At 42.4% G+C, this 21,789-nt stretch overlaps 1 protein-coding gene across 1 annotated transcript in view; it reads left to right on the forward strand.

Moving 5' to 3' along the window:
• LOC109040894 (uncharacterized) overlaps positions 1-20,693 on the forward strand; it is a 33,008-nt gene extending 12,315 nt beyond the window's left edge. The window contains exon 2 of the mRNA XM_072305926.1: positions 18,419-20,693. Coding sequence (XP_072162027.1) covers positions 18,852-19,298 — 447 coding nt within the window. The 5' untranslated portion in view covers positions 18,419-18,851 and the 3' untranslated portion in view covers positions 19,299-20,693. The remainder of the gene's footprint in view (positions 1-18,418) is intronic.
• Positions 20,694-21,789: the final 1,096 nt, after the last annotated feature.

Below are 21,789 nucleotides of genomic sequence, written 5' to 3' on the forward strand. Positions count from 1 at the left end.
AGCGAGCCTAGCCTTCTTCCAGCTTTCGGGAAATCGTTTGGCATGGAAAATGTTGTTATACATTTTTAACAATTCTGCTGGGAGTACACGGTACATGATTTTAACAACTTCCGTCGGAACACCATCTAATCCTGGAGCCTTTCCAGAGCGCATTGAATTTACCGCCGTAAAAAGCTCTTCCTCAGTAAAATCTGATGGAGGGGGACACGGCGGGTCCATATCCTTACCGTGACCTTCTCTTTGCTTACACTTCCATTCGGTTACCGGCCTGATCGGGAATAGTTCGTCAGCTTGTTCCAGTTGTTCTTCAATCGTCAGAACACGGTCCATGAGTTGCCCGAAGTTATTTTTAGCTATCTTATATCCCTTTCCCCAAATATCATTATCGAGCTCTGCCAACAGTTTCTTCCACGCTTCTTTTTTAGCTAGTCTGATCTCTGTGTTAAGCTTGCCTGTAGTTGAAACATACTCTCGCCATATCAGATCCACTTCTGCAGGATCCGGATTGACTCTTCTCCTAGCAGCTGTCAATTTCCGTCTGAGCTGGCCACTAGTTTTTCTGAGTCCTGCTATAGTGTCATTCCACCATATCTTCGGCTTCCAGCTCAGATTTCTGGCTTTGCCGGCTTTATTGACGGGTGCTATTTCTGACATACAATCTAAAGTAAATCTGGTAACTGTATTAACCCATTCTTCAATACTTGAGTCCTCTAGCGGGGCCAAGGCTGTCCTAAGCTTACACTGATCTCTGGCAATTACTTTTTCTAATTCTTCCAATTGAGTTCTCGTAAGCTTCACTCTCTGGTAAGGTGTTAGATCTTCCTGAGTTTTCTGCTTTTCCTTTTTGTTGTCTCTTTGCACAAATCTGAGCAGCATAGAAGCATGGTCACTCACGTATTCGTCCATCCGTTCCCATTTAACCGCACAGGCCGCGGTGGGCGACGCAAAGGCAACGTCCGGTATCGAATCTCCTCTGCCTCCGATAAATGTGGGTGTAGAACCTTCATTCAATATGCAAAGTCCTAGCATCAAAATCCATTCTAATAGCATGTCACCTCTTTTGTTTGATGTCTTGTCACCCCATTTCTCAGATCTTCCGTTGAGGTCTCCTGCTATGACGTAATTCGATAGCTTGCTAGTCATAATTTCCTCCATAATTTTGTCTAGTTTTCCTTGAAATTCATGGTCGCTGAGGCTCGGCGGAAAGTAACAGAGAAATACATAAGTGTCTTCAATTTTCGTGAGAATACATCCGTTTGTCACGTTTTTCGCTGTCGTTATTGGGCCTCTAATCAGCATATCCGGGCATTTCTCAGACTTATCCGTTGCTCCACCGGCACTCCTATATCTTCTTCCAAAGAATTCGTTGGGCTCCAATAGACAAACTAGGAGCGCTGATTGTTCCGCCGCAGTCTGTTCAATTAATAACCTGCTGTATTCTGATCTGTTGACATTCGAAATTATCAGATTCGTGCTTCCATGATTAGGCTTTCCTTTGTGTACTCGAACACGGGCATTTCCTTTCAGTTTGAGTGTAGCCCCACTCTGCGCCTGATCGTTCAGTCTCATCGAGTCTATCTCGATAATACACGTGCTAGCTGTAGTTTTGTTAAATTCTGCACGGAATTGAGGTAGGATATCTCTGCCGTCCGGGGTTCTAAGAAATGGGACCTGTAGGGTCTTACAAATGGTACATTTATAGAACTTTTCATTATGTGAGCAAAACAAACGACTTTTGTCGGAGTAATACTCTAATGTGTAACAAATGTCACATCTGATAATTTCAACCTTATGCTCGCATTTCAAAAAGATCGGGGTTACAGTTCCTGGCAGTGCTGAGCCCCCCGCGGTTATCTCAGCATCTAACTGACGGGTTTGCCTGCGTGGGGGGATCCAGTTTGGCTGTAAACGGTGCTCAGTCATCGATCTCTATCGGTTGGGCCCTCCCTTCGCTGTTTTGGTTTCCTTGACTGTTTTGCGTCTGATCCTGTGTACAGTTCACCACGAAGTGGCCCTCTTGTTTGCACCTTCTGCAGCATTTACTGTAGTTTTGCAAACTTTTACATTCCCTCTGGTGGTGTCCTTCTTCGTGGCATCGGTAACAAGTGTTTGTTCCAACATACAATCTGACCGTGCAATTTGCGTATCCGATACTGACTCGCCCTTTCTTTAAGATCTCTCTTGCCTTCTTGCCATCTGTAACGTCGCAGAAAACTAACTTTTTCCCCCACCGGTTTGGTGGGAACGACCGAATATTGCGCATCTCAAGTCCGCTCAATGAGAGCTCCTCCTTTATCTCCTGCTCGGTTAAGGTTTCATCGACCCCTGCTATTACCAGGCGTACTAGCGGTTGTCGGCTCGTTGCTATTATTTTCGACACCGTCAGCTTATCCCTTATCTTGATAGCATCCTCCATATTGTTGATTATCAATTGATATTGCGGGTCTTTTGCGCCTGCTTGCATCTTCGCATCAACAATCTTTGCACCTAGGGTACCGATACATCCTCTCACAGCTTTCACTATATCGCCATATGAGCGCCCTCCCATAGAGACTACCACCGTTGGGCGTTTAGGAGCTTGAGCTTGAGCCTTTCTTGTTTCTTCTGCTCTGTGTGTTTGTTTAACGGCACTTCCTGTCCTGTCACGGTTTCCAAGCGAGGGGAATTCCTCTCTCCCCGATTTCCCCACTACTCTAGCGAAGGATTTTGCCTCATCTTGTTGTCCCAACTTTTGTCGTGGCTTCGGTATTGGAATGGGAAGATTCTCTTCATTCTCCTTGTTAGTTGTTTCTCTCTTCTTTTTAAGTCCAAACCACACAGCGTTTGTATTGTTAGTTTTCCGCCCTTGTAGCTCAACTACCTTCCGTATCTCCGATTGCAAGCCTCTTAATCTTGTGCAACAAACGAAGTCTAGTTGTGGCATGTCCATAAAGACCCTCCTCATAGCTTCGATCATTTCACATGTGGTATCTTCCATATTATCGGGGTCGTATCTAATTTTGACTACATAAGTGGTTGTATCCAAGCGCTTCGCTTTACCGTTGACATGGGTCATCTCTGTGCTTACGATCTTTGCATAGCTGCCGACAGTAAGTTCATCATTCTCAATGGCTGATTTAGCGCCCCTGGGTAAGTTTAGGGCTTTGACCTGGTCCGTCCCATCCGTGTCATCATCGGATATCACAATCACCATATTACCGGTTCCCTCATAATCCTCACGGGTGATCACCTTTGTCGCCTTGAAACCTTCTCCCGGCCATGGTTGCCTAACAAGCTTTCCCCACATCTCATCCGCAACTCCTTCGAGCACACGTAGTAGATCTCCGCGAGGGAGTTCTGAATTATCTATGCGCCTCTTCAATTCTTTTATTTCCTCCTCTTTCACTCTCAAGGTGTGTCTTAGCTCCTCGTTTTCCTCGTTTAGGTAAGCGCAGCTGGTTATTGCCTCTTCCAGCCTGGTGCTTTTCCTAGTCGCAGATTCCGTGTGCACCAACATCCTCCGAAGGTTTGACGTTAGTTCATCCTCGCTGATATGCTTTAATTTCTCGGTCTGGAGTAAGCTTCGAATTTCCTGTTCTAGAACTTCCAAAGTCGGTCTAAGTTTCTTGAAGATGTCCTTAAGGTCTTCCTCATGTGCCACCTTTTTACTTTTGTCATTAAGCAAATCCTCCGGTCGCGGCCTTTTGTTGGTTGGCGTCGACTGAGGTGTCACCACCTCGAATGGATTCGTCGCGCTGGTCCCGCCCGTGGGGGACGCCATCCCCGAGATGCTACGACTCAGTTGTCTCCTGGCCGATGAGAGAGGTACCCATTGCCCACCCCTTTGGGGATCCCTCCACATGCCAGTTCCCTGACTGGGTTTATGTGGTGACTGGGGATTAATTTGCGAGCTTGTGCTTTCTTCTTGTACGGGCTTTGGTTGTCTCCCATATCCGGGGTCTTCATCTTCAACCCCTTCGCAGTATAACCTTCTAAGCGGCTCTCCCTTGATCCCCGTGGACAGCTCTTCCCATGGTATTCTCTCTTCAGCAAGAACCAGAGCACTTACGATCCATTGCAGCTGGGCGTCCTCTGCGTCCCTTAACATACCCCAAGTCTCCTCTGGTGTGCAGGTGGTGATATCGTACGTACAGGCCAGGAGTTTTGCGACCTTCTCAATGGGCACTTTGTGTCTAAGTGCTTCGTGTACTTTATCGATCACTAACCATTGCTGTTCGTCTTCTTGAAGGAATGTCCGCCGCAATCTGGCCATAGGTGGCTGTACAGTCTCCACCCTTCTAGGCCACCTCTCGGCTGTAAAGTTGGTGGGTGGTGTAGCCGGTGTAACTGTAATATTAGGCAATATACTCTCAGGCCGACTTTGATTACTCTCGATGCGTCCGAGGGTGAACTGCGTTGGTCGATCGAGCTTAATTTTCGAGTTGAACTCCAGTTTCCCGTTGGTTTCATCTCCTTCATCATCCAAATTGTCGAGCTTTGGGTACAGTGCCGCTGTTTGTACACTCGCGGCTGTCCCAGGGAGCCGCCTCGCGTCTTCATAAGATGGAGGTGGAGGGGGAGCAGTAGCTTCAACCCTCGTCCGGCTACCTGTCACAGACGCTGTGACCCCTTCTGATTCGCCTCTCTCAGCGTCCTGTAACTTCACTAATTGTTCCGCGCTAATATTTAAATGGCTGGCGACAGAGGCCGCGGGAGACAACTTCTTGTTTGATCTTCCTGGCATAATATTTAGCAGTTTAAAGTACAGCAACACTTCCACTTTCGTCAGGTCCCGTACTATGGCGTGCAGACCCTTCTCTTCGTTGTCCGTATCAAGCCATCCAAGCTGCTTGAATTTGTCAAACATCTGAGGTCTTAGCAGCTTGCACCAAGCCCGCATGTTTCTCACATCTTCGATATATCGTTTCCCTTTTTTATTTTTAATCTTTACATAATAAAATCCCTGAGTTCTCAAGTCCTTGCAGCCAGCTGCTTCGATCTCAGCTTCAGCGCGCGTTTGAGTCGGCACTGCGCTCAGCTGGGCATCGAGCCCATACAATGACAAGTCTGGCGTATCGGGTCTAGGTTGCTCCTCTTTCTCCTCATTTGTCTCGCCACTTTTGGGTTGCGGGAGACCAACATGATGATGATGGTGATGTATATGCTTTTGCATACTTAAACCAGTCATGGAGGAACTTCTTCTCATTCCCCGATCGTCATGGTACGAGCTAAAGGATCCGCGTTTGTCATATCCCGTAAAGAGGGGGCGACCTGAGCCTGCGAACAGTGTACCTGCAACATCTATGAGCCCTCTGACTTCCTCCACTCGCGTGTTTCTAGATTCACTTCTCGCCCGTTCTCTAAAGGGAGAAAGTTGCTCATGGACCCTCCCTTGCGTAGCTTTGTTTAAGCCCTCTACAGCTGCCGCAGCAATGGCTCTTTCGTTTTCCAAGAAGGTCCTCATATTCTCACCTCGCGCTGTCCGGTAGAGATTTCCAGAATTTTCATTAGCAGTCCGGTAATTGCTATCTTCATCATGTCCATACACCCACGAGGAGTGGGCATTTCCATTTCCGGCTAAGCCATTCTGGAAGTCCGTCGAGTTCACGGAGCTAAAATTAGTTTCATTTAGACTGTGGAAAATGGTGCTCCCCCCACCATCACCACCGTTTTGCTGCGGGGGGGTTGGTGGCCCCCCCTCTATCTCTCTCATTCTATTACTCCACTTATTAGGTTGGAACAGCTGTCGTCTAAGACTCAGCCCAGTGACTTAAACGCCTTTTCCCGCCAAAAGAAACGTAGCGACGGCCGCTGCGACGTCCCGCGAGCACGGGTATTACGCGCCGCGGCACTGCGTCACTGCGTCTCGCAGTCCGGAGTCTTCGATATCGACTAAAGTCGCTGGTCGACTGCCAAGATCGATCTTCGATCTATCGATCTGGAGCGAAGTAGCGTGACCCGCGAGCAATTGTTTATATAAACAGCACTGGTTTTCCGCCCGGGCTTACTCGAAATTGTTAAACAAACGCCTCCGAGCAGCGCTTTCCAGTTACGGAAACTGCCAGGTTAACACACAGCGAACGAACAATGTTGTTGTCATGTGCGCGGACCGCGAGCCGAACAAATGCTTTTCCGTCTCACGAGCGCACCACAAAACACGTCTGCACAGCCTGAAAGATCAGCACCAACCGGATCATTTCAGTTTATCAGAAATTGTTTTTACTTTGTTCCATTCCTCAGAAAAAATTAAAAGGCTGCGTAACGGGTGTTACCAATTTTGGAAGTGAGTTTTTCCTCAGTGAGTGTAAAGTGGAGACTCAGCAAATTTTATGAATGTAAACATCTGATTAAATTATATGATGAAGCCAAGGGTTTTTGCTTCAACTGCCGATGATCCGTTTTCAATTATCTTTTTTCCTTTCCTTGAAAAATGGGAAAGTTTGCGTAACGGGTGTGACGTAACGGGTGTGACAGATTGTCTCTCTGAGGTTCATCATTTCTGAGAGAGTTTAAAAATTGAAAAACTTACTTTTTTTCTCATACTCTTATTGTAGGCAACCCTAAGCAGTAAATCAATCAACAATTTGACGCATTTTAATGTAGAACATGCCAAAACTACATTTTTCTACAAGGTGGCCCAGACCTACCGTTTGCGTTACGGGTGTGACGTAACGGGTGTGACGTAACGGGTGTGACAGATTGTCTCTCTGAGGTCCATTATTTCTGAGAGAGTTTAAAAGTTAAAAAACTTACTTTTCTTCTCATACTCTTATTGTAGGCAATCCTAAGCAGTAAATCAAACAGCAATTTGACGCATTTTAATGTAGAACATGCCAAAACTACATTTTTCTACAGGGTGGCTCAGACCTACCGTCCCAGGGCTTTTCTTCGGGTAACCCAGGAATCCTCTTTCGTCCCCGCGGTCCTGGACCTCGCATGACCCAAATCAACCAAAAAAAAACCCTGGTACGGTAGGTCTGGGCCTATAGTAAAGTGAACATATTTCAATCAAATCGGAGAGAGTTCAACGAGTTCTATTCGAAGTCCTTTTGAGATATAAGGTGTATTCACTTTAAATACTGAAATATGGCATAAAAGTTGGCTATCTCTCTCTTATTAGATGTATACATAATCTCTAATTGTGCATATGAGTGTATTTCTTGTGATAGCCTTAGAAAAAATGGTGAGAAGTGAGGCAACATCTGCATAATTGAAGCCTCCTCTCATTGGTCACATTCGTAACGTGTCACACCTGTTACGCTTTTTGGCCCATCAATTATTGAAATAAAAATTTTGGAAAAATACTCCAAAGCTGTACTTGACTTGAAGACGTACGGAAAAAATTGGCATCTCAAAATGACATGAATTAAAATAGTTACATTTAAAAACCCATGTTTTGCGTAGCGGGTGTGACAGTCAGTACACTAATTTTTGAAAGTTACATATAATATACAGGGTGAGCGAAAAGTCCCCGACCCCCCCTCTAACTTTTGAACGAATTGAGCTAGGGAAATGAAACTTTGGGGATGTTCCTATCTCAAAGGGGACCATCTTTTGGGGGGGTCAACATTTTGGTCCCCCCCTCAGGGGGGGACGGGGGCCCCCCAACTTTTTTTTTTCAAATAGCAACCCCTATCTTGTGATACCTCATTCGAAAGAGCATAAAAAACTAAGAATTTTGGCGCAAACCGCAGATCAATATCTTAATTTTTGACCGAGTTATGATAGGTCAAAGGTCAACTTTGACCTATTTTCAAAAAATCATAACTCCGGTTCAAATTATCGTAAAGGAAAAAATAAAACGGGAAAATTTACCAAATTGTGTCCGCTTTTAAGTAAAAATTGCAAAAATCACTTCGATTTAATTTTAAGGGGGGGCTCGGACCCCCAAATACGTCAATTCAAAGGTCATTCAATTTTCCCGCGAAATAAGCCAATTTCCCCTGGATTTGCCTCCACATTATCTCAGTAAGGTCAAAATCAGTTCAACATTACGTTGGCAAGTCCCCAAATTTCGGGAAAAGTTAAAAAAAAATGATATTTAAGGTAATTAAATTTGACCGTTTAAATATCATTTTTTTTAACTTTTCCCGAAATTTGGGGACTTGCCAACGTAATGTTGAACTGATTTTGACCTTACTGAGATAATGTGGAGGCAAATCCAGGGGAAATTGGCTTATTTCGCGGGAAAATTGAATGACCTTTGAATTGACGTATTTGGGGGTCCGAGCCCCCCCTTAAAATTAAATCGAAGTGATTTTTGCAATTTTTACTTAAAAGCGGACACAATTTGGTAAATTTTCCCGTTTTATTTTTTCCTTTACGATAATTTGAACCGGAGTTATGATTTTTTGAAAATAGGTCAAAGTTGACCTTTGACCTATCATAACTCGGTCAAAAATTAAGATATTGATCTGCGGTTTGCGCCAAAATTCTTAGTTTTTTATGCTCTTTCGAATGAGGTATCACAAGATAGGGGTTGCTATTTGAAAAAAAAAAGTTGGGGGGCCCCCGTCCCCCCCTGAGGGGGGGACCAAAATGTTGACCCCCCCAAAAGATGGTCCCCTTTGAGATAGGAACATCCCCAAAGTTTCATTTCCCTAGCTCAATTCGTTCAAAAGTTAGAGGGGGGGTCGGGGACTTTTCGCTCACCCTGTACAGTAATTACTCTTAAAAATCGAAACTTTGCAGGAGCACATTGAACTAGTTTCTTGACAACTGCAAACATAACCTGAAACTTTTTTTTTTTTTTTTTTTTTTTGAGAGCTTTCGCACTCTAGGTATAGTTCATTGGCCTTAGTCGTGTAGACAAACAGCCACCGCTAAATGATGGGAAGATTACAACAACAGTAGAAACGGAAGTACAAAGGAAGAAACGAAGAGAAACATCCATGCCACTCCACGGTGACAAGATCTGAGACCATCAAATCTTGCCACCGAGGCCGGGATTCGAACCCGGGACATCTAGGTCTGTGATCAGTTGCGCTAACCACTGGACCAACCGATGTCGGCTTAACCTGAAACTTGGTTTTGGCGGGAACACCAGAAAACATTGCTACCGTAATATGGGGTGAATAGGGACAGGCGGGTGAATAGGGACGATTTTGATTTATTTCCGTTCTTCAGTCATAACTTGGTAAGTTTGGCACCTACAGAACTCGTTTTTTCTCGAAAATGCATAGTTTGGCATTCTCTTTACTCAACCGGTGTGATCGGTGTTGTTTAGTGAAAACATAAAATGTCAACATAACCTCAAAACCAGACCTTGAAAAAAAAACGGTAAAACAAGTGTGATAACGTCCCATGCAAGTGGATCACGAATTAAAGAAAAGTTTTTTTTTAGGTTATCACATTTTGACATCATTAGTTACCTTGCTCATCACCAAAAATGATGAAATTTGCTCGATATTTAGGTGGTTTAAAAAATATTTTTCTCCAAAAAATGAGCAGTTAGGAGTCTGAGTATCATAGCTTCAGGCACTGGGGAGGGGCTTTCTTTGAAATTTTCCGCCTCTTATCACATCCTTTGGAATACTTTTATGTACCTATTTCATATTCTGAGGCTTTTGAATACTGCCCTGTTTTAATTGAGGAATTTATCTTCCAGATCTCACAATGATCGGGGCGTAAAGGATAATTGTCTGTTTGCTTCTTACTATTTAATTTTTGTTAATTAAAGACATGTTTTTCCAATTCAGATTCGAATTTCACTTTTTTTTTAAAACTCAGGTAGTGTCTTCATCCATTCTCCAGTTAGCAGAATGGGAACAACGCTTTATTTACATTGAAATCTGCTGGTGCCCCTATTCACCCCAGTGGAGGCTGAGTAAGGACAGTAGGTAAAACAACAAAATTGAAAAAGTTAAAATTTTCGTATCATCAAAATTTTGGGGGAAAGTAAAGGTCTTACAAGGTCACATCTTCCTGTTAAAAAAAAAAAAAAAAAAAAAAAAAAAAACCCGAATTCTCGAAATCAGTAGGCCACAGACGTGTATTTGTATAAAAAACTGTCCCCATTCACCCCATATTACGGTACCAAACTGTCACTCTTTTTAAAGTAGGATGATGCTAAGCAACGGGGTTACAAGACACGTAAAAATTACGAGAGAAAAAAACAAAACGGAGGTAAACCCCATATATTTCCAAAAACAAGGAGTACCTATTAAGGAGTCCAAAAATAAATATCGTTCGGTCATTTGGAGAGGAAAAAAATACCCCCCGGGTTACCTAGGGGTGGAATGACCCAAGACCTTTCATTTGATGTATAGTAGTGTCTATTTTTGGTATTTTTCAAAGTAAAAAAAATCATTTTTTGATTTTTTAAGCCCAAAAAATTCAGTTTTTCGGGGTTTTCTCTGATTTGGCACGCATGAATCATTACAAAAACTAATTTAAATGAAAGCCCTTGATCCAAGCTTTAAAACAAGCTATCGTTGAACTTGGGGAAATGAATGGTTTAAAAGTTATGACCGTTCAAAAGTTGGCGTGGCGCGCTATTTTCGAAGCGCGCGGAGTGTATACTTCGCCTGCCACTCCTCCCTACCTTTCCCCCTGGGGGCCGCTTCAGTTGATAACGGATACAGAAAGGTTCAAAGCTCCTTCCACCTAAAGAATGACCAGTCATTAGTCTTAAATTACTTTTATTTCTAACGAAAAAAGGGAAATAAAAATAAATTAAATGCTAATAAACGATAAGACGCTGGCATACATTATTTTTTCGCCTCCCCCCCCCCCTCCATAATTTAATATTTAATAGCCAAATCAACCTTCTTTTACCACAAAATACAATCAAAAGCTGTAGATAATATTCATAGAGTGTGGTACGCAACTAGCCGACCAGTACTTGATACTCGCATTTACTACCGAATATCTCTCCCTCACCTCTCTCCGATCTATTTCCCTGTCATCAAGATTTAAAAGAAAAATTAGATACCGTAATGATGATAGGCTTGATTTGGCTACATCAAATATTAAATCATGGAGGGGGGGACGAAAAAATAATGTATGCCAGCGTCTTATCGTTTATTAGCATTTAATTTAATTTTATATCCCTTTTTTCGTTAGAAATAAAAGTAATTTACCTTTCCCCCTCGGGCCCGCTTTAGTTGATAACGGATACAGAAAGGTCCAAAGTTCCTTCCACCTAAAGAATGACCAGTCATTACTGTTAAATTACTTTTATTTTTAACGAAAAAAGGGAAATAAAAATAAGTTAAATGCGAATAAACGATAAGACGCTGGCATACATTATTTTTTCGCCCCCCCCCCTCCGTGATTTAATATTTGATGTAACCAAATCAAGCCTATCATCATTACGGTATCTAATTTTTCCCGTGCAGGTAAATCTTGATGAGAGGGAAATAGATCGGAGAGAGGTGAGGGAGAGATATTCAGTAGTAAATGCGAGTTTCAAGTGCTGGTTGGTTAGTTGCGTACCACACTCTATGAATATTATCTACAGCTTTTGATTGTATTTTGTGGTAAAAGAAGGTTGATTTGGCTATTAAATATTAAATTATGGAGGGGGGGGGGAGGCGAAAAAATAATGTATGCCAGCGTCTTATCGTTTATTAGCATTTAATTTATTTTTATTTCCCTTTTTTCGTTAGAAATAAAAGTAATTTAAGACTAATGACTGGTCATTCTTTAGGTGGAAGGAGCTTTGGACCTTTCTGTATCCGTTATCAACTGAAGCGGCCCCCAGGGGGAAAGGTAGGGAGGAGTGGCAGGCGAAGTATACACTCCGCGCGCTTCGAAAATAGCGCGCCACGCCAACTTTGAACGGTCATAACTTTTGAACCATTAATTTTCCCAAGTTCAACGATAGCTTGTTTTAAAGCTTGAATCAAGGGCTTTCATTTAAATTAGTTTTTTCTAATGATTCATGCGTGCCTAACTAGAGAAAGCCCCGAAAAACTGAATTTTTTGGGCTTAAAAAATCAAAAAATGATTTTTTTTACTTTGAAAAATTACCCAAAATAGACACTACTATACATCAAATGAAAGGTCTTGTCAAGAACTTTCATTTGAGCCCAAGATCAAGTTGATCCGACAATTCGTTCAAAAGTTGGGGCGGTCGGAGCGTTTGACCTTTGACCCCCTGCCCCCCTTCCCTTGGGGGGCTAGACGAGAAATGACACCGGATTTAGGCTTCTCCGATGATACGTTATGATTCCTGAAAGTATGGATGGAAAAGCTCTTGCGGCCATTTCCCATGGAAAATGGGACAACCTCTTTGACACAAAATGCTAGGTCCATTTCACCAGCCCCCCCCCCCCACTACCACAAAAAAATATGATAAATATGCCATCGTTTTGTAAGTGTTTTGTAACGTTTTGTAAGTCTAAAAAAAAATTTTGTAAGTCACTCCAAATGGTTCAAATGGATAACTTCATTTTGGGGGGGGGGGCTGGAGAAATAGTACCCCCCCCCCCCACTTCGCGATCGATAAATTCTGACAACGTCAACGTTTTGTAAGTGTTTTGTAACGTTTTGTAAGTCCAAAAGAAAATTTGTAACTCAATTTTTAGGGGGGATACGGCTACCCAAAATTTTGGGGCCAGCCCCCCCACTTTACGATCGATAGATTCTGACAACGCCAACGTTTTGTAAGTGTTTTGTAACGATTTGTAAGTCCAAAAGAAAATTTTGTAACTCAATTTTTAGGGGTGGTACGGCTACCCAAAATTTTGGGGCCAGCCCCCCCACTATACGATCGATAGATTCTGACAACGCCATCGTTTTGTAAGTGTTTTATAACGTTTTGTAAGTCCAAAAGAAAATTTTGTAACTCAATTTTTAGGGGGGATACGGCTACCCAAGATTTTGGGGCCAGCCCCCCCACTTTACGATCGATAGATTCTGACAACGCCAACGTTTTGTAAGTGTTTTGTAACGTTTTGTAAGTCCAAAAGAAAATTTTGTAACTCAATTTTTAGGGGGGGTACGGCTACCCAAGATTTTGGGGCCAGCCCCCCCACTTTACGATCGATAGATTCTGACAACGCCAACGTTTTGTCAGTGTTTTGTAACGATTTGTAAGTCCAAAAGAAAATTTTGTGACTCAATTTTTAGGGGGAGTACGGCTACCCAAAATTATCAGGGTCAATCGCACCCGTATCAAATATCCCGCGCAAAAACCACCGGATCTCGCCCGGATCTTTCTCGTTCCGTGCCATGTTGCCGCAGCCTTTCAACCTTTCCGACCGTTTCAGTGGGACAGAGATAAATCGTGTTCCTACGCTGCTTAGGGTTACATTAGGTCAGGTTATAGATTTTCTTCCCCGATTTTTGTTCTCGCGGTTTTGAGAGAAGCGTATATTATTCAGCTAAAATCAAGAGGGGTCAGGTCGTTTACATTTCATGGGCACTTGAAAATCCGGTTGTTTCGCTTTAGACAGGAGATGGACCAATGAACATGGTCTGCATTAAATAATTAACGGCACTTATTTCCTCTTCAAAATTTATTGTAAAAAATGATGCACACAACGAGAGGTTCGGAAAGCAACCGCTGAACGGGATACTCTTTAGTTTTTTAAGTCAAATCAGATGATGGTTCAACGGTACAAATGATCTCATTTATATTTTTGCCCTGAAAATAATGTTAACTGTGAGCACTTATTTCTTCTTCAGTTGCTCATTTCTGGACTCCACGTCGTGCGATTCGTTGTATACTTGAAATTTTGAAGTTGGAACGCGTTGCGTGGTGTTTCAATTTATACCGTGTATACTGTATAGAGGTCTATTGTTTGACGGATCCCGATTCGCCCAAATATTGAAAGGTAGAAATTGCTGGGTATATGACCTTCAAAAGTTTGGACACCTACCCTGTAAAACTGATAAATATTGACGATGCAATAGTCTTCTATGTGTAGCTCACGAGAAAAAGCGGTGGGAAGCAACGAACTGTTTCAAGGAGTAATTAGACTGCATTTTGCAATTTGGAACTATAAATTCTGTCTCATCTGAAAAAACACTCATATGCATGGGGAAACTAATGGCAAATACATTGTTTTTGAACCGGGCTGGAATTTACAGTTCCAAATTGCAAAATGTAGTCCAATTTAAGTTTATCATTGGTGAAAAACAAAATTAGGCATGTAGGAACGAAGGTCGTCTTATTCTTGAGTAATATTTCTGGAAAACTCGCAAACCGCAGAATGGAGAGCTCCGGTTCTTTAACCCTTAGATGACTAACCGGATCTACGGGGCCCGACGGCTTTTTATTTTTCGGAGCACATTGGTTGTAATCGACCGAAAAGGCTGTCCTTCACAAATAGCTCTACAGAAACGCTTAAAAACATAATTCTCGAAAAAAAAATATTCGAAAATTTTTTTTAGACTGCAATTTGTGTTTCGCGTCTACCCCTAGAAGGACTAATTGAGGCCTACGAGGCCCGTATTGAGGCAAATTTTGGTTGTTAAAGTGAATTATAAGATAAACGTGGGAAAAATTTTCTTGTCGAGTTTTTAATGGTTTCTCTGAGGTTTTGCTGTAGTTGTTTGGCCTGAGAAGCGGTCATGGAGGTATTATACCGCCTGAGAATACTGTCAAAGTACCGTGCTATGATTTCTCACAACTGAATGGTAACCCCTTTACATACTCACCGTATCATAAGAAGCGTTGGGTGCTTTTTAGGTGCTTCTTGTGATACAATAAATATGTAAAGGCGTTACCTTCTAACTGTGAGAAAATATTGTATGGTTTTTTTAATCGTTTTACGTTAGAAATCAAATTCCAAATTTGTTAATCTCATGTCAATATACCTCTGGGCTACAAGTTTCAAGCAAATCCATTAGCAAAAAACCGAGTTGGCAATTTACGGCCGTTTTGAACTTAATCCGGCCGCCATTTCGAAAATTTTGGTTTTAAAAAAAAAAAAAAAAAAAAAAATCTGACGTCAAATTCGTTATTCTCGTGGCAAAATACTCTTTGTCGCTGATTTTCGCGCAAATTCATGGACGAAAAACCGGTGCCAATTTTCGGCCATTTTGAACTTTAACAGGCCGCCATTTTGAAACATTCTGAGGAAATGACTATGGATTTGCGCAAAAAGTTTTCTTTAATTATGTTCTTTCGAACGAGGTATCGCGAATATGGTCTTCTCTTTTGAACGAAAAGTTCGGGTCCGTTCCCTCCCTCTCCCCTTCCGAGGTCCCCTTAAACCGGGAAGGGCGATAGTAGCTCATTTTTACCTAGGCACATCCTTTAAGTTTCAAATCATTACTTCTATAAGGTAAGAAGTTACAGGGGGTGGAAGGGCCATTTGGATCACCCTGTATATTAGACTCATTTAAATTTCGACAATTTTCTGAAGGAAGCTCCGCTGGCCTCCCGCTTCCTTCCCAGATTTTAAGTGTCCGGTTCCGCCTAGGAATGACAGTGATTGTTTTCTCTGAGTGATTTTAGATTATAATACTAAAAATGTAACAAAATAAGGTCCTAGAGGAAAGTGATTTTTTAAATATTGGTTTTCTTCTCTTGGGAGGAAGCTACCGACCTACCCTCAAAAAATTTTAAGGAAAACTAACCCTGACCTGGATCCGTCATACAATAGACCTCTATACAGCACTAGGGGGCCCTGCCCCCTGACCGCTACGCGGCCCAACCCCCGGGAGGGCGCCTCGCGGGCTCTGTACGCTTATGTATAGGCAAAAATGTTCTTCCATTTTAATACACCATTTTGTGTTCGAGCTGCATCGATTTCAAAATTTTTGACGTAACACTCAGATTTGTAAATAATGATGATGTAATGTAATATTGTTAAATACTTAATTAAAAAAAAAAAAAAAAAAAAAAATAGGATTTCGACCGTTAAGAGTTAATAATATTTGGTCCGACCCGACGCGACGCAGTGCTTGCCTTCTCACTTTGTATCTGCTGTAAATATTAATTGAAATTCAGCAGTCAAGTAAATTGACCAATGCCGTAAATCGAAGCCGGAAGAACGCAGGAAAAATTGAGTTAAACCTTATACCTTGGACCTTGAACCTTGAACCCTGAGCGATGCACCGTTCCTCAACTCTTCGAATGAGGAGCCCTTCACGAGCTTTTCCATTGTTTTATTGTTTATTCGAGTCACTCAGGTAGAATCCCACACCTTGACGTTTCCAGCGGAAACGACATATCTCTCACGCTATTAACATTGGACTTAAGTGACATGAGCTTTAAAAGCTCTACAACATTAAAAGTTCGGGGTTTCATAATTTTTTGCACATCTACATCTACTACAGATGACATACATGTAAACATCATCCTTATCGGTCCGGCAGTTCGTCAGAAATAGTGCTTCCAAGATTTTCCTTGTAGTTGTATAATATAGATACACGGTATAAATTGAAACACAACGCAACACGTTCCAACTTCAAAATTTCAAGTATACAACGAATCGCACGACGTGGAGTCCAGAAATGAGCAACTGAAGAAGAAATAAGTGCTCACGGTTAACATTATTTTCAGGGCAAAAATATAAATGAGATCATTTGTACCTACCGTTGAACCATCATCTGATTTGACTTAAAAAACTAAAGAGTATCCCGTTCAGCGGTTGCTTTCCGAACCTCTCGTTATGTGCATCATTTTTTACAATAAATTTTGAAGAGAATATAAGTGCCGTTAATTATTTAATGCAGACCATGTTCATTGGTCCATCTCCTGTCTAAAGCGAAACAACCGGATTCTCAAGTGCCCATGAAATGTAAACGACCTGACCCCTCTTGATTTTAGCTGAATAATATACGCTTCTCTCAAAACCGCGAGAACAAAAATCGGGGAAGAAAATCTATAACCTGACCTAATGTAACCCTAAGCAGCGTAGGAACACGATTTATCTCTGTCCCACTGAAACGGTCGGAAAGGTTGAAAGGCTGCGGCAACATGGCACGGAACGAGAAAGATCCGGGCGAGATCCGGTGGTCTTTGCGCGGGATATTTGAACGCGGGTGCGATTGACCCTGATAATTTTGGGTAGCCGTACTCCCCCTAAAAATTGAGTCACAAAATTTTCTTTTGGACTTACAAATCGTTACAAAACACTGACAAAACGTTGGCGTTGTCAGAATCTATCGATCGTAAAGTGGGGGGGCTGGCCCCAAAATCTTGGGTAGCCGTATCCCCCCTAAAAATTGAGTTACAAAATTTTCTTTTGGACTTACAAAACGTTACAAAACACTTACAAAACGATGGCGTTGTCAGAATCTATCGATCGTATAGTGGGGGGGCTGGCCCCAAAATTTTGGGTAGCCGTACCCCCCCTAAAAATTGAGTTACAAAATTTTCTTTTGGACTTACAAAACGTTACAAAACGTTGACGTTGTCAGAATTTATCGATCGTAAAGTGGGGGGGGGGGAGTACTATTTCTCCAGCCCCCCCAAAATGAAGTTATTCATTTGAACCATTTGGAGTGACTTACAAAATTTTTTTTTAGACTTACAAAACGTTACAAAACACTTACAAAACGATGGCATATTTTTCATATTTTTTTGTGGAAGTGGGGGGGCTGGTGAAATGGACCTCAAAATGCTGAACTAGGTACATTTGGGAACCCCAGCGGGCATCTCAGAGCTCAAGTTGGTATTTTAAAGACGAACTGTTTCAAAAGATGTATTTAACCTTTTCGATTAAATGATCAATCAATGGAGTAATTTTAGTTCGATTCGATTGTTAATCGATCGCAGAATTCTTCCGTCCGAATCTTTGCAGAACTTGCATTAATCGATTAATCAATTAATCGAAGAACTCTATCCTTGTGTGGGAGTTGCCGAATTGGTTCCCATCTGTAAATTCGTAATTTAAAATTGTTTAATTCAAAATTGCAACACTGCTTGTTCAAGTGCTAACATTTCCCTTCCCATTTTGACAGGCTTAGGACTGTCTACTAAAAAGATAGGCATGGTTAAAAATGTTGTAAAAATGAAAAAAAATAGTGCCTGATTCATAAAGACAAATTTCAAAAAATGATCCAGGTTTCTAAACATTTCAGGAGAGCAGAGGATATGTTCCTTCAATTTTTCGATACGCTTTGCATCCTCGTTTTGCACACGTCCATCGCTCACTATCACCAGCCATTTTCTTCTGGATTCCAAACTTGTAATTTTGCACAATCTTTAACTCTTTTCATTCTCATCGTAAATATTTTCCATTATATAAAACTCGAGTGAGAAAAGTAAAGTAAACATCAAGCACTAAAAAGGGAAATTAAAAAAGAAATGAAAGTCACACACTTCACTTTAGCTCAACCGGAGGTTCCCTGATATATGAAACAGCAACATGAACACAGAACGCAGTATTGGTACCTGAAAGGTTATCAGCTATTGAGGTATTTTGTTTACAATCTATTAGTCTACGTCATCATTGTCAAATCAGTTGGCTAGCATAGGATTTTCAAATAAATGATCTTTTATGATTTATGATTAAAAAAATGATAATGCTTTTTTCAGGCGCGCCTCCTTTTCGTTACAGCCAGTCCTCCGCCGTTTGCCTAGCGCAGTTGCCGCTTCTTGCAAAAAACGAATTCACCCGCAGGGAACCATAGTTCGGACAAGGGACATTTTGAATCGGGAACCAGCATGAACCAGGGTTTTAATTGGTTCATCTGGGAACCCATTCGGACTAAGGGGGAAAGCTACGGGAACCAATGCGGGTTCACCCCCTTGTGCCTGTTCAGTGTTATATTCTTCATATTTACGGGAAGATTAATCGAAAGGAGGTGCGAGCGTCTTGCAAGCGCAAGAGCGGCAACAGAGGTGTCAACGCCCGCGGGCCTCAGACTAAACCTGAAGTTGTACGAAGCGGAAAATGTGAACATGCAGCTAGCAAGCGTAGGAGACTCCAGTTGTCAACAGCCCGCGTCCGCGTCTTGGTCCAGTTATAATGTGGCTTCTACATCTCCCACTATTCTTCGCCAGCGTGGCCGGGTCACTCTCGGTCAAGTTCCCCAAGTCCTCGAAGGCGAACGACCCCCTCACGCCTGCCGACGTCTTGCAGGAGTTCCAGTCTCGACCTCCGTCCGGCCCGGAAGACCTACGGCGGTTATTCTTCCGGGATGCCTACCCCTTTTGGCAACCGGAGCCACCGGTGCTCAAGTCAGGGGATCCCCTCATCTTGACTTCACTCCTGGAGAACGGCGAAATCGAGGAGGCTCGCAGGTTAAGCCGCGTCAAGCTTCCCAACTACGAGGAGGAAATTGAGAGCTACTCAGGGTTCTTCAACATCGACAAGGCGCACAACTCCAACTTGTTCTACTGGTTCTTTCCGTCTCAGCAGGTATCCACTCCTGTTTGTCTGTCCAGATATTCCTGCTTATCTCTAGTAGCATGACCTGTTCAATTTAGAATTGAACGAACGCGTCAAAATCCTCGTTAAGTTGACTGTTTTAGACAACGCTTGAAAAATTCGTAAATTTCAAAGCGAGAACTCCTGATGGGGTCGCGCTAAGGGTTGGGGTACCTATTTCATTTTAGGCTACCAGTATGAGACTTTGAAAATATGCAAGTTAAGGCAAGAACGAAAATAAATCGAAACGCAAACCGTATCTATCATATGGACCCGTAAGATTTCCCAAGATGACCGCCGTTAATTGCTTTTCGTTATTTTCTCATTATTTGGTGGCTCTAATTTACCTACGATGAAATTTTTTAGAATTATTTTTGAACGGGTCTAATACAAGGGACGTTCGAGACTGAAGTCAAGTTGGCTACTTTGCCTAAAAATAAGCGCCTGAATTAGCGTCTCATCCCCTTTGCTCAACGATCGCTCTGATTTTCGTGGTATATCTTTGCAGCTACGCGCTTTCCGTTTGGCATGACTAGGTACCTATTCATAGTTTTGTTGAAAACAGAAGAATATCGACACGCAAGTTTAACCGTCCATTTTGTTCCGGCTACTGACCGCCATTTTAGAATATTACCAGCCGTCCCGTTTCTTTGTGGCTCCTCAGACTTTCGTGGTTATTTTCCATATACCTCGACATGAGCTTGTTCAGTAATTTGTAATTCTTGCATTTTTGAAAACTAGAGAGTGCACATAGTTCATACAGGCATTTCCACCGATTTTATTCAAGCAATACATTAACCCACGAAATATGAGTTCAAACTTCCGTATTTTGAGCTCCATTTTTGATTTAAACGCACATCGCTCGGGTAATCCAAGATGGCGTCCATTCTATCCGTCTAGCGATGGCGACACTTTTGACCTCGCGTGCCAGCGAGGTATCTCTGCCGCATGTGGTAATCCAAGAAGTATACAAACAAACAGCGGGCTGAATCTATAGACGCTATTAGCGGCACGTCACAAAAAAGCGATATATTTCGATTTATTCACATTGAATTGAAAGAGGTTACGCCACTGTTATTGCTCGGATCCAATTCGATATAATGGAGAAGCCCTATGATTACGTCGCCACTAATAGCGGATATAGACGCTATTAGTGCCACGTCACGGTCAGATTGATTGTAAGGAATCGGATCCAAACAATCTAACATAACCTCACTATTACTACTATACCATAAACATCAAACGTGATAATTTAGAGATGATTCACGCAGTTTGAAAAAACATTTGTTTCAAAGACAGTGTTTTAAATCATTGAACGTTCCTGTATGATTGAGTTGACGGGATGAAGCAGTTTCAGAAAGGCAAAAATGTCCACGAGAGCCACCTTGATTTAGGCCAGTCCTCAGCCACTCTAGTTTCCAGTAGCGTAACGGACTTCCGCTGGGCCCCCCTGCAAAATTTTTTCTAGCCCCCCCCCCTCCCCACCATGTCGATAAAATTCCAAAATTATCCCCTGTTCTGCCCCTCTACTTCCCTCACCCCTTCCCGTTTTGGGCTAGAGACATTTCAAATCACGGACTTGGACTTGGAATGCCTCTCCCCTCACCGTCCCGGATCCCGTGTCCGATTAAATGGGGCCCCTAAAGGATCAAGGATCTAAAGGGTGGCGGGGGCCCAGCCCAGGCCCAAGGATCTACAGAGGGGCCCATGCAGGCCCAAGAATTGAAGGGCCCCCAAGGGCTTTGTGGGCCCTTTAGATTCATGGGCCACCCAAAGCCCGAAATACCTATGAAAAGTGACAAGAAGGAGAAAATTTTTAGTAATCACTGAGTGGACATTGGAAGGCAGGGGCCCTCTAGCAAAAAAAAAATTAGGAACAGTCCAAAAGAAGTATGAAAAACCCTGAGCTAACAATAAAAATCAGAGGAAGAAGCCGCATCTCGGTAAGTAAAGGCCCAAAGTTTGAAACCAAAGCTAAAGCATTAAAGAGAGAGAGAAAAAAAAAATTCCGGCGGCCGAGGGCCCCCTAGGCGCTTGGGCCCCCCCGCATAGCAGGGTCTGCGGGGGCGCCCGTTACGCCACTGCTAGTTTCCTATGGAACGCCGTCTGTCCATTTACTGAATATACATTTTTTTTCATATATATTTTTTTTATCATATATATGTTCCTTTTTGAAATATATATATTTTTTATCACATATACAGGGTGATCCAAAAGTCCCTTCCACCCCCTCTAACTTTTTACCTAATTGAGGTAAAGATTTGAAACTTGGGGGATATTCCTAGGTCAAAGGAGGCTACTTTTTGGCCCCCCTAAAATTTTTAGGGGTGTTTTCAATTTTACACACGCAGAAATCAATTCAAACTAAAAACCGTATACGTTGTTGAAAAGAACGCAATAAAATGAATAAAAAATGTTCAGTACAACTTTTGCCTACGTAGCCAAATTTTCGATAAAAATCGTTCCAAAGGGCCAAAAATGGCAAAAATTCGATAAATTGCCACGCTTAAAGTTCAAGAAAGAGGGGTACAACTTT

The sequence above is a fragment of the Bemisia tabaci genome, unplaced genomic scaffold (genome assembly GCF_918797505.1).
Source record: "Bemisia tabaci unplaced genomic scaffold, PGI_BMITA_v3".
Lineage (NCBI taxonomy): Eukaryota > Metazoa > Arthropoda > Insecta > Hemiptera > Aleyrodidae > Bemisia > Bemisia tabaci.